We start from the raw sequence: 27,297 nt of genomic DNA, 5'->3' as shown, positions 1-27,297 counted from the left end.
GGCTGGAGACAGATTTCCTGTTGATCACATTGAACTCTGTCCTGAAATACCCAAAGGGTAAATTCACAAATGTTGAAGCTGATCATTTCTATCAGTGACTAGACCCAAGAAGTCACTGTTACAACACAAATCTGCATTTGAACAAGATCCATTTTACCTGCCTCCACCTGTATTCAATAATTGGCCAATAGAACGTTGTGATGTCTGAAACACAGCTATTGCTGTATTCATTATTCTATGTTTAGTTCTATATGTTTTGCTTGGGTTGCTGTAATTTATCAGATAAGCTTTTGTGACCTTTGAACTCTGTCAACCAACACCCAAACATTTATCAAGAAGTATTTTATTGTTTTGTTTTCACCTAAAGCTAAAACCCAGTTAGCAAGCCGGCTTAGCAACATGGAGGTTTAGTGCCAGGAACAAGCGATTTGGCCGGGAAAATAGACTCAAAATTGGCATCTACTTTTCTTTTTTGTGAGTCATTTGTACAAGTGTGATGGACCGTATTAGATTAAGCAGTTCTCAGGTCCCTGGTTCTGGACTCTGGGAACTGGAAAATCCGTGTTTGGAGATGGAAATGACAGAAGCAAATTTCAACATCTCAAAAGATAAAAATAAAGAGCAAACTCAAGACCCAGGGCAGGTGAGTACAGAGGTGGTTTTATAGAATATTTTTAAATGGACAGCTTCTACACAATACAGTCTTTTACGATGACTATTTGTGATTATTTATGTTTTGTTGTATTGTGTAGTATTTATGTATTTATTGATTTGTTGTATTGTGATTTTAATGTCTCTCTTATTCTGTAAAGCACTTTGAATTACCATACAGTCTATGCTTCATACCTGCCTCTAAGTTTGAGGAGCCTGTATATTTAGATTCAAAGGTGTGATACGAGCAGCATGTGCAGTCCCACTTCTGTCAGGCTGCCCCAGGGCACTCTGGGTATTATAATGTGGAGAGAGTGAATATTGCACTGTAAAGCGCTCTGAGTGTCTTGAAAGGTGCTATATAAATCCAATACATTATTATTAACTTAGCCAGCCCCAAACCTGCATAAAATATTCAGTAATACAATCCCAAATGATCTTCTCCCTGTCTCCAGAGTTTTAAATCCGTTCGTGCTGTGGTGAAGTCCGCCGCTCGCTGGGCCTCATATTCCTGCGGCCGATGGAGACAGAAGAGGAACAAACTTCTTGGTAAAACGCTGACATTTCTTTTTTTCTTTCTTTTTTTTATTTTATTTTTTTTTACATTTATTAATATTTTAAAACAATGAATAATAATAGTATTATAAGAATGCATGTTTCTGTGATACAGGAGTTACACCTGAGGTGCGATACAGAGGGCTGGCTGGAGACGCAGAGGATGAAGTGGACTCAAGCATGAACCTGAGCCAGGATCTACAGCAGAATCTAAACCGAGATATAAACCAAGATATAAACCAGGACCAAACCCAGAACCAGAGCCTGAATAAGAGGCTCCTGAACCACTTCAGAGAACTGGCAGCCCACGACCAGGACACAGACCAGGTGACCAGGCTTTAATACGGCATTATAAAAAGAAAGAGTAGTTTATTTTTATCTGAATAATCTGTAGACCAAAACAGTGCCGTGACCACACTGAGAGGAGGTGGCTGGCTTTGTAGTTGTTTATCCTGGTCCTGGCTGTGCCTGTGCCACTGTCAAATCAAATTTATGGTCTGAAAATATCAAATCCACAGTTTTATTTTCCTCTTCTGGTTCAGGTGGACCTGGATCTCCTGAACGAGCTGCTATCAGACGGAGCTGATCCAAACAGCAGCGACCGCTTTGGCCAGACTGTTTTACATGAGGTAAAATATAAATAGCATGCTTATTTTAGTGTCATTTAAAGTGTCTTTATCTCCTGTATACTGCCCCCTACAGATCTCCCGTGCCTGGAGTGTGGATGTGATGCGCTTCTTCCTCGATCGTGGTTCAAACCTGATGACTCCAGATCAGTTTGGAGTCACAGCGCTCCATGTGGCCGCAGCTCTGGACTACAGTGAAATGGTTCTATTCCTCTTACAGAGAAACGGTACATTAACCACACTGCCACAGTAACACAGGGCGGACACTCTACTCAGAGAGATCCGTAATCTAACCCACAACCTCCTCACTGAGAGGAGGAGACAGGATAACCATTCTGCCACAGCAACACAGGGAGGACATACACTCTCCTGAGCGATCAGGAGTCTAACCCACAACCTCTCCCCTCCTCAGCTGACCCAGAGTCCCGGACGCTGCTACAGAGCCAGACTCCTCTTCACTTTGCTGCTAAGTGTGATGCCGTCTCCTCCATCAGAGTCCTGGTTCATCATGGAGCCTCCCTGAGCTCTGTGGACTATAAGCTCCGCACGCCTCTGCAGCTGGCTGCTAACATGGGTAAGACCAGGCCACAGGTTTTAGGGTGCAACCACATTTGCCCTGGTTTGGTCCTGTTTGGACCTGGTTTGGTCTTGGTTTGGCCCTGGTTTGGCCTTGGTTTGGTCTGGTTTGGTCCTGGTTTGGTACTGGTTTAGTCCTAGTTTGGTCCTGTTTGGACCTGGTTTGGTCCTGGTTTGGTCCTGGTTTGGTCCTGGTTTGGTCCTGTTTGGACCTGGTTTGGTCCTGGTTTGGTCCTGGTTTGGTCCTGGTTTGGTCCTGTTTGGACCTGGTTTGGTCCTGGTTTGGCCCTGGTTTGAGTGATGTGATGATTGGTGATGACCTCAGGTCCTCCAGGTTCTTTGGCTCGATCAGTCTTAAGTCTTAGTTCTGGTCCTTCAGTGAATCACAACACTCTCAGTGTGCATCCTGCTAATGAAACTACTGCACATCGTATCAGGTTTGTCAAGTTGTAGTATATTGTATATTTATGGAGAATTGTCATGTGGGAGTATGAGTGATGTAGGCTTGTGGGAGGAGCCTAGATTACTCAAACATGAATGGACATCTAAAACCTCTTCAGTCGTGTTTTTGATGGCAGAAAGCTCAAAAAAGTTGATTTTGCAAAACATCCCCTCTTTAAATACTTTAAATTATTTCAGAGAAAATGCATTTAGTAAAGTTGTTGCCTTTTTTTTCATTCTTCCAGAGAGGCGTGAAGCAGCTCATGTGCTTTTGGAGCTCGGCGCGGAGGCGGGTCTTACAGACTGTGATGGTCAGCTCCTCATCACCGCCCTCATCACACACATGTCGCCCGTGGTAACAGCAGCCTCCTTATGTCATCTACAACATCACCTCTCCTTTAATATCCTCTGTGTTACCTCAGGGAGGGAGCAGCACAGGTGTAGAACCAGGGAGGCTCAGTCTGTCCCTGGGCAGCTGTGGCAATAGACAGTAGTTGTGAGGTTTGGGACGACAGTGGTGTTTGTCCACTGATCGAAGGTTGCTGGTTTTAATCCCGCTCTCAACGTAAGCATCATTGGGAGAACGGTTAGATACAGTGGTTGGCGATTCATGTCCAGCCTCTAAGGAAATATATTTGGGCAAGACACTTAAATAACCTGCTTTGCCCCACAGTGTCTCTGTATGGTGTGTATTTGCATTTGACAGATAGCAGTATTATTTTTTTCCAGGCTGAGTTGGCTCTGAGTCAGTTTCATGTTCACGACACGATGAAACGGCAGCAGTACTTCCACCTGAACCTCCTGGAACCAGAGCCAGTGGACCCAAACAGCAAAGGTATGAGCGCCACCTACTGGACACATTTCATTGATTCACTCCTCATTCTTCAGACTGGTGAAGCCACAATTAATATGAACTCAAAGTCTTTCCAACCATCACTAATCACACACTCAAACCATATTTATATATATAAGGTGGCTGAAGTGTCTTGCCAAAGGACACAACAACATAAGTAAGCATGGATGGAAGCTATAATCAAACTGCCAACCTATGAGTTTGAGGGGACAAAAGCACTACATGGGTTTATCTATAGACAAATTATGAAAGTATGCAGTAGTTAGTGGGTTGGGAACAGTAAATAACACTTATTATGCATTTTTCATTAGTCCGTTAATCCAAAGTCGTCTTCTCTGAGCCTCAAAACTGTTCTGTTCGCATTTTACCTGTTTAGTTACGTCACAGGTAAAACTCTGTATTTTCCCTGTACATTTTTTTAAGCCCATAAACCATAACTCATTCCGCGGTCAAACTGTGTTCACAACAAAGGCATGGATCTATTACCACAACTTTCCCGGAGGATAAGAACTACATTTGTTTATTTCATGGTTGTTAATTCTCGTTGTTGACAGCAGAGGGAGCTCCAACGACTAAATGCCTTATTGGAAACAGAAGTGTGGTCGATCAAGTATATAATTTTAAGTTAGAAAATGTGAAATACTTGGAAATGCATAGTATGTGTTTTTACTAGAACAATCAACACAAGAGTATTACTGTCCTGTTTGAAGACTAGCTAACCCTTTACTAATATAACTTTTGTTGTTTGTGACAGAGGCCGACCTGAGGGACCCCACGTCTCCTGTGAGTCTCATATTTAAAGGGCCCACATTACACAATTTTCTGATTTAGGTCGTAATGTTGTTTCTTCATCTCAAACAGACCTGGAGTTGTGTTTTGTTTCATTCACACATGTTTAAAACACAAATCCTCCATATTTAGACAGTGTTCTTCTCTCAAACTGGAAACACTCTGTTCCACTTTGTGATGTCATGTGGTAATACAGGAAGTGCTCCACTGTGTTTTTAAACTCCGTACAGCTTCACTAGAATCATTTGTGTAATTTCAGACCTGGACTTGCCAATCTCTACTGAACTAAAGGTAAAAGATAGCTCTTACCATGGAAACTACTTCTTCATGATATCACAAGGTGAAACAGAGCATTTTGAGTGTTGGGGATGTAGACAGACTAATAATAAATGTGTGAATGAAAAAAAAACACAACTCCTGATCTGTTTTTGATGAGGTAACAGCATTATAACATGACTTAACGCTCACTAGAGTCCATCTCTGTCTCAGCTGGAGGTGGTAGTGCATCAGGGCAAACTGGACCTCATCATGAACCCGGTGTTTCACAAACTCATTGAAGTCAAATGGAAACTTTACGGACGGTCTGTGCTCTTAATGAATCTGCCTGGGCTCCTATAGAACACACACACTTCTGTCTGTCTGTATTATGAATTTGTCTGTTTACATTTCCAGGATGGGGGCGTGGCTTCTTTTGATCCTGAACTTCCTGTTTAACGTTTCCTGGACGACGGTGGCCATTTCTGTGTCTGTGACCAGAGACTCTCCTCAGAGATACGTGCTGCCACAGGTTTGTTTCAGTCACTACACTATGAATATATACAGTTTTATACAATGATGGAACGAGTGCTGCCACAGGTCATTTCACTGCATTTTTTACAAATTAAATACATTTACATGGAAGTATATGGCCAAACCTGCTCGTAAATGCCCTGCTGTCAGATCTCAGAAGCTAAGCCGGGTTGGGCCTGGTTACTACTCAGATGGGAGACCACTGGGAACACCAGGTGCCACAGTGGGGCAGCAGTGGCTCTAAGTGCAAAATGTTGTTGTGCCCTTAGGCAAGACACTTGACCCACACTGCCTCATATGAATGTGGTGTGTGAGTGTTGGGGGTCGGTTAAAGTGCTTATCTGTCTGACTGAAAATTGTTGACGAGTTAACTACTGAAATACTTGTATGGAATGACTGATAATGTGACAGGACTTATTTTTATGTATTTCTTAAATCCAAGTTTGACATTTTTGCAGTACGTGACTGTGTTTTTGTTGAAAGTGTTTGCTGATTTCAGATGTGTTTTTGTTGCGAGTGTTTTCTGGTTTCAGGTGTGTTTTTGTTGAGTGTTTGCTGATTTCAGATGTGTTTTTGTTGAGTGTTTGCTGATTTCAGATGTGTTTTTGTTGAAAGTGTTTGCTGATTTCAGATGTGTTTTTGTTGAGTGTTTGCTGATTTCAGATGTGTTTTTGTTGAAAGTGTTTGCTGATTTCAGGACTGGTGGCGCCTGCTCCTCGCCGCCGTAGCTCTGTTCTTCACTCTGGAGGAGGTGCTTCGGGAGGTTATTGACATCCACCGCTCTAACAGGAAGCTCCGCCTCCAGAAGAAATGGGAACAACGGCGTATCCATGACGACCTGCGTGGCTGCCATCCCATGTGGCCCCAGGTCAGAGGTCAACTGTTTATTTTTATTTTTAACTTTTGTATTTTGTATGTTAATTTATGGTTTGTTTTCAGGACCGTATTTTCCTGGAGGATCAGCTGAAGTCTGTGCAGAACATGAGAGGAAACTACTGTCACGACCTGTGGTAACTGCACTGTACACATCGTTTAAACTGTGAGGCTGGAGTGGCTCAGTAGGTGCAGACACTTGCCCATTAACCTGAAGGTTTGACGTTTAAATCCTGTCAGTGCCATTCCAACCTCTCCTGTGTGAATGTTTTGTTTGTGGTGGTTTGTGCAGAAGACTTGCCACATCTCTGTCAGTCTGTCCCAGGACAACTGTGGCTCCACAAACTGTTCAGCACTAGTCTGGCAGCGTAGTGGCCGAATGAATCACAACAGGAAGGTTCCGGGTTCAATTCTCACTGTGGTGTCCATTATATTTGTGATTTGTATGATATTGTGCGTCCCTAGTTTGGTATTGCTCTATTTGTGTGTGTTCTCTTTTCGAGTTAAGCTTTAGCTCTTTCTGATTGGGTGTGTCTGTCTGTAGGAACCTCTCTGATTGGCTGGTGTACTGCCTCCTGGGCGTGTCCACAGCGGTGCATGTGGCAGATGTGATCAGACCGAGTGACTCTCTCCATGTCACAACTGTTCGTCTGTTTTCTGTCGCCATCATCTTCCTCTGGCTCCGGCTCATGAAATATGTCCGAGCATTCAGGTACCTCTACATCCTCTACATCCTCTGCTCCTCTGCCCCTCTACCCATCTGCTCCTGTGCTCCTGTGCCCCTCTCATCTGCTCCTCTGGCCCTCTCCTCTCATCTTCTGACCCTCTCCTTTCCTTTTCTGACTATCTCCTCCTCTGACCCTCTCCTCTCCTCTGCTGCTCTCTCCTCTTCTCCTCTGCTCCTCCTCTTTCCTCTGCTCCTCTGTCCCCCTCCTCTGCATCCTCTGACCCTCATCTGCTCTTCTGACTCTCTCCTTTCCTTTTCTGACCCTTCCCTCCTTTGCCCCTCTGACCCTCTCCTCTGCTCCTCTCACCCTCTCCTCTCTCCTCTCCTCTCTCCTCTCTGCTCCTCTGATCCTCTCCACTATCCTCCTCTGACCTTCCCCTCTCCTACTCTGCTCTGCTTCTCTTCTTCTCCTCAGTTTCATGGGTCCTTTTATTGTGATGTCGGGAAAAGTAGGTGCAGATGTAATGTACTCCTCTCCTCCTCTTCTTTCCCCTCCTCTCGCCTCTCTTCCTCTCTCCTCCTCCTCTTCCCTTCTCTCCTCTCCTCCTCTTCTCTCTCCTCCTCAGGTTGATGGGTCCTTTTATTGTGATGTTGGGGAAAGTAGCAGCAGATGTGATGCGATTCTTGTTCTTGTACGTGGAGATCTTCATACCGTACGCCTGCAGCTTCTGGATCATCTTTGGAGGTCATTTATAATACTGAATTTTCCTGTTTACTACCAAAACACAAATCCTATAGTACAATATCTTCAGTGTATTTTCCTTGTGACATTGTGTGACAGATCTGTGTACTAGAAATACTACTCTCACATTTCTCTGGCAGTTATTATAAAGATGGAAAAAAACATGTATACAGGAATTAACTTCACACCAAAATGTTTGTTCAGTTTACAAAATTATGTGTTTATGTACTTGTACTACAGGATCACTCCCCAGTATGCAGACTGTGGGAGACCTCCTCTTCACTCTGTATAGAATGACTCTGGTGGATGAGTACGATTACAGCTCCATGGAGAAACTGGACCCGGTCATGGCTCCTCTGCTCTGTGGAACATTCCTCGCTGCTTCCTCCATCCTCTGCATCAACCTGCTCATCGCCATGGTGACAGACACATTTCAAAGGTAGGGCTGACCTCCTGGACCACAGGGATGGAGAGCTGGAGTCGGTCATTTATATTGGTCAGTGAGCAGCTCTGGTCCTTTTAATGGAGACGTCTACAGCCAATCCTCTGTCAGTAAAAACATGACGCAAAAAATGTAGTTATTTTTTTGTGTTAAAATGCTCAGATTTTTATCTCCATGAAATCAGGACTGAAAACCAACATATTTAAAATTATATGACCAAAACCTGTCTCACCTGTCCCACCTGTCTCACCTGTCCCACTTGTCTCATCTGTCCCATCTGTCTCACCTGTCCCACTTGTCTCACCTGTCCCACTTGTCCCATCTGTCTGACCTGTCCCACCTGTCCCACTTGTCTCATCTGTCCCACCTGTCTGACCTGTCTCACCTGTCCCACTTGTCTCATCTGTCCCACTTGTCTCATCTGTCCCACCTGTCCCACTTGTCTCATCTGTCCCACCTGTCTCACCTGTCTCACCTGTCTCATCTGTCCCAGGGTCCATGATAACTCTAAAGCTAACGCGGTGATGCAGCAGGCGGCCGTGGTCCTGCAGCTCCTCGACTCTCTGCCGATTCTGAGACGTTTCTACGACCACACCTACATCGCCACCCACTGTGCGCCGCTCGCTGAAGGAGACCACGCCCCCTGCCCCGCCCACCACCACGAGCATGCACACATCACAAGAGAGGTCAAAGTGAGTCAGAGGCCCTCCCATCTTGCTGTATCTCTGTAGTGTTAGACTGAGATGGGGGCAGGTGAAATATCTTTGGTTAATCTGCAGATGCTATGGTGTGTCAGATGCCCTCCCAGGTGCTGTGGTGTGGTTGGATAAATACAGCTGGAGAATGGGCCTTTTCACTGATAGAAACAATTTGCTACTTCTGTTTAAATCTTTTTTCTTTTCAGGAAACACTGGACAAGTTTCTGTCTCTGCAGAAAGAGGCGTCAGGGTGAGTCACATGACCTGCTCGTAAACAAATACATGAACGCTCAACATGCTCAGTTACATCTGGATTCATTTTATATTGATTTATTTTGATTTTAATCTGAATTCTCTACCACAGAATCAAGACGCCTCAGGAAGTAAAGTCCAATGTGAATGAAGACGTGAGCTCCATCAGAACTGAGCTGCAGGAACTCAAGTCTCTGGTGCAACAGCTCCTACAAAATAAGAGCGTGGAAAATGACAGGAAAAAAGCAGGAGTGACTTTTGAAAAACATTTCTGTCCTAGGCTGGGATCTAAGGATAATTTAAGCATGTAACACTATGTATGTATATTATATATATGTATTTTAAAAGTATATAACGTATTTAACCTCATGTAGATAGGATGTGTTGATATGAATAAACCATATTTAAACTGAAGCATTTTTTTCCTCAAATATTAACCAATTTTAGAATCAGAAGGTCTAAACTACAGGATTATCAGCTTTTATACAGAATAAGACCCCATGGACACACAGGGAGGGCATCTGACATGATCTGACACAGGGCCATTTCATTTAACATGTTTGTAGAGGTGTAAACTCCAGGATTATCAAATAAACTAAACTCCAAATAAGACAATAAATAACCCAAAGAACTGCAGAATTCAATAACCAAAGTGAATCTTAAATGCAGTCTTACATTTTATTGGTGGAGTCATTAAAACTAAACTATCAAATACAAAACAGTGGGTTTGAGGAGCAGCGTGACGGGACACGATTGGCACGAGGAAAAACAACTGAAAGAATAATAAAGTTTACATTTGGCTTTGAGGAAAAAACACATGTTCATTTCAAACCATGCCTTTAGTCACAGAACAGTCCAAGCAGATGCACCAGACAAGAGGGATTTTTAGTTTTTTTTTACAGGGAAATTTCAAGAATTTTTAAAAATTTGATTATCAGAGGCGCTTGTTTATTGTTACTGTATCGTCTATGGAAAAATGTGATTAAATACTGTGTGTTTTCTTTCAGTGATTCAGTGATATATAAAATCATGTTTTAAAGACTGTAGCCCAAAACTTTAAAATAAAATGATAATTTCTAGAACTTTTCTAAGAAGCAAATTGGTCAAATCACAAGAAATTTAAAGAAAAAAAGAATTTAAAGATGCGGTACTTGACTTCTATGGAGTATTAACTAGAACACATAATATATTTAGATCACCATGTTTCCTTTTATTGTTTTGAAATTTCTATATTCACCCAAAATAACGTATTAACATGTTTCACTTTTATTTTTGACTCCATTTGCTCTCTGCGTTAGGTCACTCCCCCTTCAGAGCACTGTCACAACGCAATCAGCTGCATCCCACTAATGAAACTACTGCACATCACATCAGGTTTATGTACAGTTTTTTAATCATGTTTTTGTATATTTATGGAGAATTGTCATGTGAGAGCATGGAGGACGTACGCTTGTGGGCGGAGCCTTGTACAGAATCTTAGGGTTTGAATACGGCCCAGGAGAGATCACTAGATTACTCAAACATGCATGAATGACATCTAAAACTCCTTCAGGTGAGTTTTTAATCAGAGAAAATCTTTAGAACAGGTAGAATTATTGTTATTTTTTTAAAATCAATTTAGTATAACACTGCCTCTTTAATAATATATAAATACCTTGTGAATATTTACCCGCCTTTTTTAAATCTAAAAGGTTAAACTGGTTGTATTTTGACCAATCACACACAGTAGCTGCTTTTCAATTTTAGCCAATATAATAACAATTACCAAGCACCAAATTCAAATCTAAATTGCAAAAAAAAAAAACTTGAAATTTCGCTTTTACAAACTCCACCTCCCAGAACCACATTTTAAGAGATCAAAGTTTGTATTTTTGTACTAAAATATATTATTGACTCCAACTTGAGAGTATTGTACACGACACTGTTAAACAAATAAATAAACGAAAATACAAAAAAAAAGAAAAAAATGTTGACCTGTAAATATAAAAGTCTACACATTTATTCGTGAAAAGGGAGAACCAATACTGCCATTGAGAAAAAAAACACACAAAATTATCAAAATACTGTTTCGGTAAAAGTACATTCACTAATGTTTGTCAAGTGAGCAACAAGCAAATCCTATTTTCATTTATTCAAATTCTTAGAGATTGTTCCTATGTCAGAATGAGGTCTTTGATTGGCCGTTACTTTAGTGGAGTCAAAAAAGTCTAGCGTGTAAGTAATCGACCAATCACAGCGGCTTCTCTGGAAAAGGGGCGGGGTTTTAGGGGCAGTTCTGTGATCTGATTGGCTGTGCGTCCAGTTTTGAAACTACATTGGAGTAGTATCGGTAAGTTTAGGAGGAGCAGATGGGAACAGTGCTTTTAAAAGGGTCAAAGATAAAGGATTATTTTCATTTTTGCTGTAGCAAAAGCCAATATTTAGTAATTGGTGTACTACCACAACAACAACTACTACTACTACTACTACTGCTAGCAATAAGGCTTCAAGCTGACATGGGACTAAATTTGAACCACCAACCTCCCAGTAACAAGGCGACACCTCAGCCACCTAAGACACATTTTCCCCTGTAAATTTAGTCTTGGTTTAGACCTGGTTTGGATCTGGTTTAGTCCCAGTTTAGTCCTGGTTCAGTCCTGGTTAAGTCCTATTGTAGATCTGAGATTCTTCTATAGATTGTAAAAGTTTAGACCCAGTTCAGACCTGGTTTGGGCCTGGATTAGTCCTAGTTTTGTCCATCTTTAGACCTGTTTTAGACCTGGTTTCTTACAGATCATACACATGTATTTACTGAGAAGAGCACAGTCCTGGTTTAGATCTGGTTTAGCCCCAGTTTAGTCCTAGTTAAATCCTGTTTTAGAGCTGCATAAGGAGCTGGTTCTGGTTTAGTTCTAGTCTAGACCAGTTTTGGACCTGGTTTCTTCTTTAGTGGAGCATAGTCCTGGTTTAGTCCTGGTTTGGTCCTGGTTTAGTCCTGATTTAGTCCTGGTTTAGTCCGGGGTTCTTCTATGCTAAGATTTAAGTTGTAGGTTGGAGTTTTTGTTTCACTTTTGACGTTCTTGCTCCTGTCTGCTCCTCCAAACTTTGCTAACTATAACTTGAGTGAATCTTGTTGAATCTTTAAACACCTCTTCATAAACAAACATTAGTAAACATGACAAATGTGTAAGTAACAAGAATTCAACAGAAATAATACTGGCTACATCACAGGAAAAACAGCTTTGGAATAAAACGATAAACCATTGACCAGTACACACACATAAGAATGACCTCTATCAGCCATCTTTAAAACTCTACTATGTCACGTTTCTGCTCATCTCCATGGATACGAGAGATAACACCACCAGGCCAAGTTATAGGTCAGATCTTTGGAGAGGTGATCCTACTCACAGTAAGAGTACATGTTTTCTGAGGTATTACTTTTAGCAATAGAAACACTTGTAAATGAATGAGTGCTGGATAGATTAGTTTAATGCCCTACTGTGGAACATTCAGTCATCTCCATGGAGACGAGAAGAGGAGGCGCTCCAAATAATTTACTTATTTGACTTGTTGGGGCATTTCTATATGGAGTTTGTGTATTACTTTAGTGAATATATTGTCTTAAAGGGCCCATATTACACTATTCTCTGTTCTAATGTAGTTTCCTCGTCACAAACAGACCTGGAGTTGTGTTTTGTTTCCTTCACACATGTTTGAGCAACATTAGAACACGGCTAAAAGCTCATAAGAGTCAATTTTTCATAATATAGGACCTTTAAAACACATAACTGCCAATAAAGTAAATCAAAACAGGTTAAAACTACTCAAATTATAATGGATACAGTATGGATTCATTATTGGCTGTGTATTGTAAATAGCATCACATTTTATTCCAAAGCAAAAATAACCAAACCAACACTGTTTCAATGGCACATTTTAACAGCACAGGGTCTTTGCATAAGGCAGCGGGCCAGCAGGGGGCAGGCTAACCCACAGAGGCAAACACAGACGCCTCAACCCAAACCAGAGAGAGAGAAGGTACAGGGGAACGAATGGAAGTCAATGGGAGTGGCAGAGTGGTTATCCTGTCTCCTCTGATCAGTGAGGAGGTTGTGGGTTTGACTCCTGATCTCTGTGAGTGGAGTGTGTGCGTGTCCTCCCTGTGTTCAGAATCACTGTGTATAAAAACTATGGCTTTGTTTTTACTAATGAAATATTATGTTATTCAAATTTAGTAGATGAAAATGAAATCCACTCTACAGATACCCAAAGAGGACAAACTACGCACTTTGGAATAATTACAATTCTTGAAATCTGCTACTAGATGTCACCAAATTGCTCAAATTCAACATTATTTATTGGTATTATTAAAGCTGTGCAATTAATCACATTTTAATAGATTCAGTCATTCGTAGTGGTCAGTGATCAGCCTGGGTGTTTTTAAAGGAGAGATCTACAACCAAAAACATGTGGTTTAGAGCAGACACTGGACTGTTTTTGTGTTTAAGTGCACTGATTAAACATCTAAATTAACATAAACAAATATTACACCATTTTCTGATCTATGTTATAATGTAGTTTCCCCATCACAAACAGACCTGGAGTTGTGTTTTGTTTCATTCACACGTGTTTAGCACACAAACCCTGCAGATTTAGGCCGAGTTCTTCTCTCAAACTGAAAACACTGGGTTCCACCTTGTGATGTCATTATGCGGTAATACAGGAAGTGCTCTACTGCGTTTTTAAACTCGACACACCCTCATTGGAATCATTTGGATCATTTCAGACCTGGAATTACCAATTTCTACTGAACTAAAGGTAAAAGGAGCTGTTAATGTGAAAACTACCACTTCACGACATCACAAAGTGTAACAGAGCATTACAGGGTTACTCAAACATGTGTGAATGAAACAAAACACAACTCCATGTCTGTTTTTCAGGAGGTAATAGCATTAGAACATGGATCACAAGAGTCAATGTTTACATGATATAGGATCTTTCATTTTTTTTTGTCATATCGCTGATCCCTAATTATATTTTTCTATTTTATCTCTTATATAAAATACATATACGCAAAGTTGTTCAGTTGTAATCTTTGTTTTCACCACCAGATGTCGCCAAAACCCCCACGTTGCCTCTCCCCATTGACTTCCACTCGAATTGTTTTCATGTTTGAGAACTTTGTGAATTGTTGCTACAGCTCAGGAACCTGACGCTGGCTTTAGTCATTTTTCCCTGATGATTTTTGGACACAATTTGGTAACACAATTCCCGCTCTGCCCTTCCTCCTATCCCCGCCCCCCAAGCCCCCCCTCCCCTCCCCGAAAGTTTGTTATCTTTAAGGCTAACAGTCCCATCAACAAAACAACACTGCAAAATATTACAACCAAATGAGTTAAAATCACCTGAATTCAAAATACGTATCTAGATTTGAGTAGGTTTAACACGTTTTGACTGGTTTAACACTTGAACTGAAGTGTTGTTGCTATCCAGATGAGGTTTCAGATGTATACGTATATCTTTTGAATGATTAAAAGTCCTCAAAATGGCGCCTTTAGTGGGAAGCTGAAACCCATGGATGCATTTGCTCTTTATCTGAACCTAAATTATCTTAAGAATTCAGAAATATATTTAAAATGTGTTATAATTCCTGGTAAATACATTTAAAATATTGTTATAAAATCATTTATTTAAATACCTTTTAGCCGTCACCGTATCAGCTACTTCTCCTAGTCATTTTAACTCATTTTGATAGTACGTTTTGCAGTGTATAAAGGCTAGCTAGCACAGACACAAAACAAATAAAAAAACACGCTAACACGGACACAGGTGGCTAGCTAGTGCACATTTATACTAACACTGATGCATGAGGCGCGTATCCGTCGGTAAACCAGGAATACTGTAGTGCAGAGGTTGTTGTTCATTCAACTCAAAAATACTGATTTACCAAAACTTCATTGGCAATAAAAAGGTATAGAAATCTGTAACCACTTTTTTACAGGTTAAAATGCAAGAACAAGATTAGTAACACTGACAAAATAAACAAGACAAGACAGGAAAGTAAAGGCACATTTATACCAGGCATTACGGTACGGTAATTCAAGATTAAGCAACTGAATAGATGATGATCAGAAGGCTGCTTTTTAGTTGAAATGCCAAAAATATCATGGCTCTACTTGGTTTTGCAGTGAAATAACTAGGACTATGTGTAAAAAGTCAGAATAAACACTGTCTTTATATAAACACATAGTTTCCTAATACTTTTTTCTGTATAAATATTAGTTTTAGCTGGAGCTCCCCCTGCAGGTGTGATCTTGTGAGTGCAATTTGGGTCTGATACACAGGGATAGAATACTTTTGAGAGTTTGATACGCCCCCTTTTTAGTCGACCAATCGATCAGCAGCACGTCTTTAGTCCAACAAGAATTTCATTAGTGCACTACAGCCTTAGGAATAACCGCCTAACCCTGTAGTTTAGACCGTTTAGTGGTTGGACAGGCCAATGGCAGAGAACAGCAGCCACTTCTTGGTCAATCTGCCCCCAGGCACAACCAGAACACTGAATGGGGAGTGACTCAATTCTTGGCTAAAACGTAAAGCGCTTTGAGAAACTTGACAGCTAAAACTGAAATACTGAAACATCAAATATATTAAGTTGTTGAAAATATTTAGAACAACGTATTTTGAGAAGCAAGTATTTCAGTGGTTGGCAGTAGATATTGGCGGCTAACACAGTTAAAAACAGCAGATTGTGAAGGGTAAAAGTATTAAAAGTGCTACTAAGCTTCGTGTGTCCAAATTGTAGTAAAGTATTCCAGAAAAATGCATGTTAAGTTAATTTAACAGGATTTTTTAGACTTTTTAAAGACAAAAAACTTCACTTCATTACTGATATTAACACTTAATTTGAAATAGGGTGAAGTCACATGTAAAAACCAAGATACACAATTTGGTTGGCAATACTAGATTCATGGCACAATGCATTATGGGAAATTATATTCATAGTTTAACTTTTCAGATTTTTGCCAGTAAAAAATAATACAACGACAAAAAACATGACAAAATACATTGGAAGATTTTAACCTGGTTGGGCTAGACAGAAAGACACAAATGGTTTACTTCATGAACGTCGTCGCTCTAATTTTGAACTGCCGATTTACCGTAACGCTTGGTATAGACGTGCCTTATAATAACAACCTGGTATATTTCAGTAACAAGTCTAAAAATGTCATTGGGTAAGCTTTAAAATCTTCTATAAACAATTTTAACACTGATATTCATATTTTTCCAAGTTCAGGCACGCCGCGGTTTGTACACAGTAGTGGGCCAAAAAGCAACCAACCGCGTCTCACTTCAGGTTAAGAGCGTCTCTTGCGGTTTGCGTCTGATTTCATTTCATTATTTGGCGTTTTTTGCCTTCTCTCTGCTGCTTATGTCACTGTCTTTACCAGCTTCCTCGTTCTCGTCGGAATCCTCGCCGGACCCCTCCCCGAGTTCTATTTCCATCTCCTCTCCACTCTCCTCCTCCTCCTCCTCCTCCTCTTCCTCTCCGCCATCTTGGATCTGTTCGTCTCCTCCTTCTGTATCATCGACTTGCACCACTCTGATATCCTCCACGCACATCGCTTCTTCCTCGTACTCTTCGTCCTCCTCCTCGTCTTCGCTGGTCGCCTGGCTGTCCGATCGCTGCGTGGGGGCGGGGCTGTTGCTGTCGCCGTTGCTCCTCCCTCGCGTCTCTGGCGGCGAGGAGAAGGCGGAGAAGGAGTAGCGGTGGTCTTGGGTCTCGGCCGGGGGAGAGGACGCAGAGGAGGAGCAGACGGATGCAGAGGAGGAGAAGGGGTTGCGTTTGCAGTACGAGTAGCGGTGGTTCATGTGTTGGGAGTAGGAGCCGGAGTGAGAGAATCGCTTTCCGCACTTGTCGCATTCGTACGGTTTGATTCCCGTGTGGAGCCGCGCGTGCTCGATCAGGTGGTGCTTGTGTTTGAACGCCTTCTTACAGACAGTGCATTCGTGAGGGCGCTTTCCTGGAAAAGAAGAAATATAAAATTGTGAAAAATGTGAGGCTCAAGACTAGATGGTTCGAACCCCAGTTAAGTTGTGTCCTTAGGCAAGACACTTCACTCATCTTGCCTATGTATGTGGAATATGTGCAAGTGACTGATGGTGGACAGTATTGCACTAAATAAACTGTATTTATGATGAAAAGCAGAAATTGTGAATTCTCTTTATACAGAGTTAATATGATTGACTGAGATTCAGGAGCAGGACCACGACTCAACCTCCTCCTGCTCCTCTCCAGCGAATCACAGCTCACCTCAACCACACCTCGAATTACCCAGAAGTCCTATTTATGAGTCTATCCCGACAACAATGTCTTACCATCACAGTGTAGAGTGAATGTAAAATGCAATGTACAGAGCTTTGATATAAATTCACATAGATTTGTTTCATGGTATTTCTCACTGACTTCAAGATAATTATGTTCTGAAATAAGAAAAAAAAACTATTTAACTCTAGTTACATATAGGCAAATGACCTCAGCCAGAAATGTGAATAATATCATCAGTAGTAGTAGCAGTAGCAGCAGTAGTAGCAGTAGTACCCATACCTGTATGTTCATATTTATGCCTGAGCAGGGAGCTGGCTTTCTGGAAAACTTTGTTGCACAGATCACATGGAAACACTCCTTGGTCTCCCATTTTCCTCTTCTTAGAGTCGTCATTCTCCTGTCCTCCTGCAGAGGGCGCACTCTTCTGAACATTCACCACCAACTTTTCCTTTTTCTCAATCTAAAATCAGAGAATAAAATTAAACTCATCACTACTGAACATGAGATGAACATTTCTTTGCGTCTTTACTTATTGCAGCTCCTGTTTCACTGGGACTTTGTGTCAACGACATGAAGTTAATATAATTGTTTAGATCTTTTATTGTGATAGGCAGCTTCTAAATGAAGACTAACCTGAATGACAAAAGGGTGGGAAAAATGTACTCCAAACCTGTACCACATATGTCCACATGACTGTTACTACTCATTAAACATAACAAGATTTTACAAGAAAAAAAATCAATTTGTCCTAAGTTTAAAAAATGTGTTCCAAGTTTATAATTTTACTTCCTGGTTGAACATGGGCAGCAGATAACACATACGTAGAGGTAATTCCGTAACTGTTACTTAGCAACTATCATTATGCTCTTAATTTACCAGAGTTAATTTGGCATACTAAATGTAGATTATAAAACCTTTGTTCTGTGGTGGTTTAAGCCAGTGTATTTCAACCTTTTTTGAGCCGAGGCACATTTTTTTCATTGAAAAAAATCACGAGGCACACCATAAGCAGAAAATGTTAAAAAAATGAAACTCTGCATCCTATATTTACAATATAAAGTAATTCTCATCAGATTATTTTGAACAGGAATCAAATAAACACACAAAAAAAGCATTTTATAATAAAATAAAATATTTCTACTCACTGTGAAACCTGATATTTTTTAGACCAGTTAGGTGTAATTGGATAATTTCCTACGGCACACCAGACAATATCTCACGGCACACTAGTGTGCCACGGCACAGTGGTTGAAAAACACTGGTTTAAGCTGACAGAAAAATGTGTTCCTTGCATGGAATTTGTCCCTGCATTTTGTATTTTTGTATTCTTATGGCAGTTAAAGCGATTTCTTTTGAGAACTCAGCACTTCTTCAAGCAATTTACAGCTTTTATGCACAAACTTTCATTTAACCGATGTAGAAACCATGACCGTTTTTTCCACAGGCATTATCGCATCAAACAAAGTCACATGTGAACCTGTCCACGTACCTTGATAGCCTTGTGCCCGTTGAGCAGCACAGTCTTGCCTGTGGCAGCGCTACCAGCAGGGGGCGCGTAGGTGTAGGTGAGCTGCGGGATCAGGATGGTTCTCTGTTTGGTGGTCGGGTTTATGGCGCTGAGACATCCGACTGTACCCTGCCCAGCGATTGCCACCAGTGTCGGGATCTGTGTCGCCGTGACAAAGTTCGAATTCCCGCTTTGGGGCGTGGTCACGTACAACGCCCGCGGCTCTAACTGGTCTTTACTGATACACGCTAAATTTAAAGGCGTCGTCTCCAGTTTGGACAAGTTGTGGAGGAGTTGAACAGTCTGAGTTGGGTTCTGCGGTTTGGTGTTTTGTTTCGGCGATTTGTCTTCGGTGGCAGTTTCTTTAGGCGTTCCGGTCGGGAGTTCAGGAGTTGCAGATTTCGGTAACGATAAGTCCAATGGTTCAGTTGTGGAATCAGATGCACTTGGCTCTTCTGGTTCGGTTTTGATAGTTATTTGTGAATCTTTTTTAGGGCTAGAAGGAGCCGGGGAAGTGCTGAGGGATTCTGAATTTTCTTGAGTTTTATCTTCCACATTTTTCCCGGTTACGTTGTTATTTGAATTTTTCGCAATCAAATTATCATCCATTTCACTGTCTTTTTCAGTTTCTTTCATTACAGTATCACCCTCTTGTGTAATCTCTTCCATTGGTTCAGCATGATTTGGTTGGTCTATCGGTGAACTATCCTCTTTTGGAGTTTCTTGCATTGTTGAATCCTCTTTAGACTGTAAACACTCCTTTCCTTGCTCATCTTCTTCTTGTATTTCCACGTCTACCCGATTCGTTTTTCCTTTAACTGACAGATCCTCTGCTTGCTCCAAACTCTTCACCACTTTCTTTCCCCCCTTGTTCATTTTGGTAAACCACTTCCGCACCACCTCCGCTGGTATGCTAACCTTTTCCGCGATCTTTTCCAACTCACCGTGACTTGGCCGCGAGTTGGAAGCGAACGCGTTTTTGAGCACGGACAAAACATCGTCCGTTGGGCTGGGTTCGTCTAGCGCTACTCCTGCTTCGCTAAGTAAATCCGCGAACGACGGATCCAGTGCCGCGCTATCCACGGCTTCACAGTTAGCGGCTTTACGATGCTGTAGCAAGTGAACTGCTTCTAGATGTTCCGGACAATCTTCGCATAATAAACAATCCGACGTTTTTGGCATTTCCGCAACAGATTCTGTTTTGCTGATTACAATCCCCAAATCGTCGGAAATCAACTCTGAAACTGGCTCTTCCTTCACTTTTTTGGAAATACTCAAATCGGTTGGGAATTCTTGTACATCTGATGCGCATGATTGCTCTGTTTTGCTTGGGATCGGTGCCGCTGCTACAATGGGAACCGCTGATGCTACCGGCGGGCTGTTTTTCACCACTATCGAGGCTGGTTGCGTGTTAGCTGTCGTAGCAGCGGTCGGGCTAATACTGTAGTTTATAATGATTTTTGTAGTCCCATCGTGATCCACAAATGCTGGTAAGCTAATGATTTGCTGCTGCGGCTGTTGGACTACAAATCCCTGCTTTCCTTGTGTCCCATTCACCAACACTTTTCCAAGCACGTTTTGCAAATCGTTGATGTTAATCCCAATTGGCGACATCAGTCCTACAGTTGGAACCACCATGGCTACGCCTTGAGAAAGACCTGTCCCCACGGCCGGTCGATTGACCCCATTGACCGGAGGGACGACCACTGGTTTAATATCTTCTTCCACTGGTTCGGTTTTGATTTGCGTGACAGGGATCTGTTCTTGAAGCGGTTTGCTGTCCATGTTTCTGGCGGGGGCAATGGCGACGTGGGTGGAGGAAGCTGCGACCTGGTGGGGTTTTAGGGGAGGATGGTGCAGGCCATTGGGAAAATGGGCGGGGGCACACTTTTTGCTGCTGATGTGGGAGCTGTACGAGCCCGAGTGAGAGAAGCGCTTGTGGCAGTTGGAGCATTCGTATGGCTTCTCACCTGGAAAACACACAGGAGAAAAATGAATAAAAGTCAACTATAAAAATATTAATAAAAATGGGGTAGAAGAATAAAACAAATAAAAATACTTCAGCCATAGTTGGAATTTTTTTCATAATAGTTATAATTACGACAGTAACCTAAACGCTGATTTAACTGAGGGGTTTCAGACTCACATTCTATTGATTCTTTGCAGCTGATGTCATTCCCTGGGGGTGTGATGCTGGCTCTGCTTTGTCTGCGTCTTTAAGACTTTAATCTGACTTTAAGTGGGAACTATAATATGTGTGCTGGTTTTTACTGTTAAACAAGTTCTTCTCACATAACAATAGTTACAGGCTAGCTAGCAACGTCAACATAGCTAATAATAATTAAGAAATCAGAAATAATTATTACACTCATAATTATAAGGCTGATCTCAGTGAATCACAATAAGACATTTAGTGCTCCAAGTTTGTGGCGCTGTGAGACGAGGCTAAAGCTAAAGTAAACACTAAACTTCTTCCAATTTATCGTCAGTTTTTTTTGCTTTTATTTCATATATCTGCACCTCTACACCACGTTTTAACCCCTCTTTATTTCATGCATTGGGTTTTGCTAGTGGTAGTTGCATTATACACTGCAAATTTTATATTTTTTATCTTAACGGGAGTGACGTGCATCGATAAACAGGAAACAGCTGGCTAGGTCTGTTTTGCCAAGAGTAATGGCTTAACATATAAGTCACCACCACTGGAAATGCGGCGGAATATCACAAGACCAAATCAAGGTTGACGAGAAGTTATAATTTTATGTTTATATCTGGATTTTGCCATTTTATTTATCTGAGAAATGTGACTGTTTACATGGACTTATTATAGAGCTAGTGAACTGTACTGTTACTGCCCGCTGCGCACTTACACACAGGTACAGTGTAGTGATACTGACCGCTGTGAATGCGCAGGTGCTCCTTCAGGTGGTGCTTGTATTTAAAGGCTTTGGAGCATTCGTTACATTTGAACTTCCTCGTTCCTCCTCCTCCTCCTCCTGAGCCTGGAGTGTGTTTCTGTGAGGGAGGGGAGGGAAAAAAGAGTGAGAGGAGAAGAGGAGGGAGAGAGAGAGAGAGAGAAAGAGATAAAGAGAGACAAAGAGAGATAAGGAAAAATGTGATTTGCCAAGGAGAGAAAGAGGAGGAGGAAGGGGGGAAAGACAGGAAGTGAGGGGGGAGGGTGAGAGAGAAGTAGAGGGGGGAAAGCAAAAAAGTTATAATACAATAATATCAATTCAGCAGATATTTCAAATCTCATTTTTTACATGTCACTTTGAAACCTAAATATTGGTACATAATCACATTGCACAAATATGGCAGCCATCAGAACTGCCCTGTTCCCTGCATTAACAATAAAATGTGACTAGATTACTTACCAGGTTTTAAGTTCAAATCCTGCACTGACATGATTTATTTAGAAATATATAATAAAAAGAAAAAATACTATTATGCACTGTAATCCACTATTTTGTGTAAAAAGGTTGAAAGTAGAAAATGAACTGCATCTCTCTCTCTATTGGCATCAGTATGAGGTCATTTTATTCTGATTTTGACAGTACTTTTACATAATATTTATATCATTCTGTATATGTATTTATGAACTACATTTTAATTTTGTTGGTGTCTCAAACCCCAAAGCTGCTAATTACAAAGATGTTTTTTCTCCCACCTTCTGGCCATTTTATTTTAGTACAATTCACATTTATGGTACTTCTATTATTATTATTATTATTTATATATTCATGTAATTGTGTCTGTATTTTACTTTTTGCAGTGACTACCAATTCTCAAACTGCAAACTGTGCCACATACTGGACTTGCATCAGACTCGGTCAACAATATATGCATTTATTAATTACATTTTCTAATTAAATTTGGTAATTCAATTTTGTGAGTAATTTTGTTTGCAATTTAGCATTTTTACATTTTGCAGCGACTACAATTTCTGAAACTACCGACCCTGCTCCACTTCCAGGACTTGCATCAGACTGTGTCAACAATTAAACAGCCTGGGTCACGCTGCTCCAGTGAGAACAGATACAAACCTCACTCCTATGATCAAATGCAGTTATACAATTTCCACATTTTACAAAGCAATCAACCAATCCCTGAGGCAATTTGGTGAACTAGTTTGAACTTGCTAGCCTCATGAGCTTTCTAGTTTTACTTTTAGGTATTATCGTTCGAGAGAAGAACTCGGCAGTGTCTGATAACAAATACTCATTTCTCTGACAACAATTTCAATTTGCGTTTCGATTCAAACTCACTATTCGAGATTAGACTGAAATATGAACTGCTAAACTAATGCAAGAATCATGTGAGCCCGTCTGTGGTAGGTTTGTCAAAAGTATCGAAAAGAAGATACTAATCGATGCTAAAACCAGGATTGAAACTAGACAAATATTGACCTTTGCAGAACAGTTTATCTTGAGTTTTATCAGAACTAGTTTAACGGCACACGGTGTAACAAGCAAGTACTATTACTCTGTGTGGATAATTACAATATTGTCTAAAAAAAAAAAAAAAGATCTTGGGGATCGAAATCGGCATCGAGTATCGAATCTATTCTTCAGGATCAAAATGAAGTTTGAAATTTTAGTATCGCGACAACACTAGTTTGTGGGGGTCTAAACTACAGGGTTAGCAGCTTTTACGCAGAGTAAGACCCCATGGGGCAGAGGGACATCACAGGGACATCACAGGGACATCACAGTACATAAATACATGCAGCCTTTGCCATTTGATAACCATTTAAATTGCAATAAACAGAGCACGCAAAATCCTACCTTGAATCAACCCCCGTCTCCTTGAGTTTTTAGCCTAAACGTACTAGATCCAAAACGTTGTTAAAAATCTGCAGAACCATAATCTGCTTAGGGCCACATGGTTCAACCTACTGCAGGAAAAACACAAGCCTTAAGAGAAGTATGTGTTAGGGAACCGGTCTGAAGCGGTTTGAGAGAGGGAGGAGAGCAGAGAGAAAGGAGAGAGGGAGGAGGGACGACAGGTGAGCGCAGGGGGCGGACGTTTAATCACACCTGTCGGGGAATACTGCGGCTGCGGCCAATTACAACACAAGTCCTCCTTAAAGAGACATGCCTCCTTGAATACTGTCTCCTTGTTTCCTGAACTGCACATCTTGTTCACAATAAAGAGAAAGGTACAAGCACTTTTTTCACTACTAAACTGCATATATGGTGTTTTAAAAGCATTATCTACTGTTCCTAGACATTTTTTGGGCAATTTTAGAGCAAAATAGATAAATGTGCAGCTTTCTGGTCAAAAACGCTTAAGTGTGTGCTGCCTCCAGTGGCCTCTGTGAGTTCAAGCACAACAGGACAACACACGCCATTTCAAGCACACAGGACAACACAACTGCATGGATTATAGCCAGGTGTTTGTAATCAGAAACACCTGCAGGGGGCGAAGTTTGAAGTGTGGATACCTGTTAGACCAATCGCACTGGTCCTTATACTCTCAAACTCTGCCCCTCCTCCCCCCTCACTCTCCAGTTTAGCCCTCCAGGTACTACGGTTTAGCAGCTTTGAAATGTGGTTGTGGGCGGAGTTTAGATGTTTAGTCCCACTCCTGTACGAATGAGATTTTACAGTGGCCATGGTTTTGACAAGAAAATGATGCAAAGGTCAATGTGTGTGTGTGTGTGTGCTCACTTAACTACACTTAATGTTACTTTAGAGCCTTGTAACAATGGAGCGTACCCCGTCCTTGTACCATATTTTCTTCACTGTTTTTAAATGTAGGTAGCCCCTGTAGTGATTTACTAACCTAATGTGTAATTCTTTTTTTATAGTGTGTCTCTGTCACGATCCCTGTCTGTCCTGCCTTTTTTTTGTTCTTTCTCCCCTCCCTTCTGTGTCTGAGCCTGGAGCTGAGGTGGAGATCTTGGCTCATCCCGTGCACACCTGGAGCTAATCAGCAATCAGCTGCACCTGGGGAGTATAAGTGCCAGATCGTCCGTGTGTCTCTGTGCTACTCCCAGCTTAGCTCAGTTCATGTCTTTACATTTTGACTTTGCTAAACTGTATACTTTTGCTCCTCACCAGATCCCGCTCCTTGGACCTTGCTCTTCTCTACTGGTACTGTTCGTCCCGTCTCCGCTACTCACGCTCTGCCCCTGGACCATAGCAAACTCACTGATTGATCTACTGTCATTTTTGCACTTACACTCCTGTAAATAAATACTGTTAAACCTTCCCCAAGTTCTTTTTGGTGCCTCCTGTCAGACGTTACTCTCATTTTGAAGGCTCTGTGGTCACTGTTTAAACTTTTTTTTTTGTCAAAATTCTTTGGAGGAGCTATGGGGCAGAATTGGCCATTCTTGGGGAGACTAGTGCCCACTCAAGTCCCTCCCCCTCAGCCCTGGTTATATAAGGTCTATTTTCAAGGGCCTGTATCCAATTTTTCCCATGTGTCTGAGTAAAATGTGTCTTACTCCGGTACAGATATATTGTGATATTCAGTCTGATAATCAGGAAATGCGTGCTGTTACTAGTTGTTAACTTTTACGGCCACAGTAAAACTCCACTCTGGTCTCTGAAAGTTGTGAAAAAAGCTTAAAAACTCATGTTAAATAATTAGGATGTTTAGAATGCATACGGTAAGTGAAGAATAACTTTGGACCACTGTAAAGCGTTTAAAATGAACAAATTCTGATTTTCATGGTTTTAAAACAGTAAAAATCTGGTACAGCACCTTTAAGATCAGATATGTCTATTTTAAGAGTGAGAGAAACAAAATGGGCAACAACACAAAATAAAATTAGAACTGTCCTTTGTTTGTCTTTCTAGGAATCATGGAAGGATTTAAGGAGGTTACTTTGAGAAATAGGACACAGCCCAGGTAACTACAGGTCGAGTGGGTGGATCCAGGTGAGTGGAAAAGTACTGCTGCTCAGGTACTGCTGCTCAGGTGAGAGGGGCGGCTGGGGAGAGAGGAGCTATCTGATTGGCTGAGAGGAGCACAGGTGGGCAGAGGAGGAGCCTGATTGGTCAGAAGTCAGTGGTCTAGAGTTTCAGATGACCCTTAGCGACCTGTGGACTTATCAGTGCAGACAGGAATTTGGTACAAAAAACCACAATGTCAGGGGAACATTCAGAGGCAAAAATGTAAAAATGATGAAGCTAATCCAGTTACTTTTGCAAAGACATAAGCAGGAGAAGTGAGTCGTATTCAGTTACATTTTTAACATTTACATTAACAGTTACATTTTTAATACATTTGTACTTCTCAGAGTAGTTTTAGATCCCAAACATTGACTACGTTTTGAGTAATATATTGAACAATATAACAGTACTCTTACTTGATTAATATATAGTACAGTGTAACAGTACTCAAGTAATATATAGTACAGTGTGACAGTACATTTACTTGAGTAAAAGTTATGGTTCTCTTCTCTCTGTGAGTGAGTCTAAAGTGACTTGATCTTTATGTTACAATATGAAATGATTTGAACATTTGTTTCTTCTGCTCCTTCAGATATTTAATTTAGTTTGGCTCATTTTTGTTTCTATTCTTTCAAAATAACAGATTGAAGAAGAAGTGTTCCTACATTACCTTCAAATTATAAATCTGTTGCATCCGAACATGTACTTTTACTTGAGTAATACTTTCCCCAAATCCTTTTTACTCTCACTTGAGTACTTTCTTGCACCACTACTTTTACTTCTACTTGGTTATTATTATTTTAAGTACCTGAAGTACACTTTTTAGGATGGTTGCCATAGAAATGATGAAACAAAAGTTCTCAAAATGGCGTCTATAACATGTAGAGCTGCCTCAAACAATTACTTTAGTAGTCGATTAGTCAAACGGTGAGTACAGTGAGAAAATTTTTAACTAAATAACGGTTGAAATGTGGCGACTGAAGGCTTCTCATACCAGAATATACCAGAATATTTATGAATGAAGAGTATTATTGTTGAAATTCAAAAAATGTCTATTTATTTTTGGACATTATGGTTTTATAATGCCATGGTCTTTGTTATAAAGGTCTTTTTGTCTATTTCGTTCACTAGAGGTCTAGTCAAAAGTTCTCAAAATGGCGGCATAACAGCTAGTTCAAGTGGGGCTTAACACCTAAACTCTGCCCACAACCACTTTTCAGACTGAGCTGCTAAATTGAACAGTACCTGGAGAACTAATACCACACTCACACTGAGCGGCAGAAGCACTTTCCTGAGCTCAGGACTCTCGTGTTGCCTCCAGCCCTCTACGGCGAGTTAACCACCGGCGGGGGGAACTAGGAGAGAGCTTAGGGCCTCGACCAAAGCCTCACATATGTCTGTCAAAAGATGTTCACTGAGTGCCTGTCGCCGTGGTGATATCGCTCTGCATTTACATACAGTTGAGTACAGTTCAACTGTGCTACACGCAGGTCGCTTGCATCACACTACTCTCCCCTCCCTCCAGCCTGCAGAGGAAATTAATGGAAGCTCGTCGCTCGAGTCCATCTCGGAGTGAGCCAGTGTAAACGGGAGAGTGAGAGAGGAGGAGGGGTGGGGTCTGGA

General features: G+C 41.2%; 3 protein-coding genes across 3 annotated transcripts in view; 2 read left to right on the top strand and 1 right to left on the bottom strand.

The window, feature by feature from the left end:
• Window positions 1–381: 381 nt before the first annotated feature.
• Window positions 382–5,109, top strand: LOC129456992 (CARD- and ANK-domain containing inflammasome adapter protein). Its single transcript, XM_055228268.1, has 10 exons — window positions 382–643; window positions 1,107–1,200; window positions 1,322–1,533; window positions 1,749–1,835; window positions 1,909–2,059; window positions 2,245–2,406; window positions 3,095–3,204; window positions 3,579–3,684; window positions 4,457–4,485; window positions 4,981–5,109. Exons 1-10 carry the CDS (start codon window positions 497–499, stop codon window positions 5,107–5,109), a joined length of 1,227 nt encoding a protein of 408 aa, XP_055084243.1. The 5' UTR covers window positions 382–496.
• A 55-nt stretch (window positions 5,110–5,164) lies between these two features.
• Window positions 5,165–9,265, top strand: si:ch73-193i2.2 (short transient receptor potential channel 2). The gene is made up of 9 exons (XM_033981991.2): window positions 5,165–5,278; window positions 5,978–6,148; window positions 6,220–6,290; window positions 6,698–6,865; window positions 7,447–7,565; window positions 7,803–8,001; window positions 8,498–8,696; window positions 8,909–8,952; window positions 9,067–9,265. Exons 1-9 carry the CDS (start codon window positions 5,165–5,167, stop codon window positions 9,263–9,265), a joined length of 1,284 nt encoding a protein of 427 aa, XP_033837882.2.
• Window positions 9,266–9,618: 353 nt separating this feature from the next.
• LOC117385612 (zinc finger E-box-binding homeobox 1-like) overlaps window positions 9,619–27,297 on the bottom strand; it is a 52,247-nt gene continuing 34,568 nt past the window's right edge. Inside the window, exons 5-8 of the mRNA XM_033982906.2 lie at window positions 21,670–21,787; window positions 18,755–20,742; window positions 17,545–17,725; window positions 9,619–16,960 (exon numbers count right to left, since the gene is read on the bottom strand). Coding sequence (XP_033838797.1) covers window positions 16,335–16,960; window positions 17,545–17,725; window positions 18,755–20,742; window positions 21,670–21,787 — 2,913 coding nt within the window. The 3' untranslated portion in view covers window positions 9,619–16,334. The remainder of the gene's footprint in view (window positions 16,961–17,544; window positions 17,726–18,754; window positions 20,743–21,669; window positions 21,788–27,297) is intronic.

The sequence above is a fragment of the Periophthalmus magnuspinnatus genome, chromosome 17, assembly GCF_009829125.3.
Source record: "Periophthalmus magnuspinnatus isolate fPerMag1 chromosome 17, fPerMag1.2.pri, whole genome shotgun sequence".
Classification (NCBI taxonomy): domain Eukaryota; kingdom Metazoa; phylum Chordata; class Actinopteri; order Gobiiformes; family Gobiidae; genus Periophthalmus; species Periophthalmus magnuspinnatus.
The sequence above is the reverse complement of the archived record's forward strand: the minus strand, read 5'-3'. Positions and strand labels throughout refer to the sequence as shown.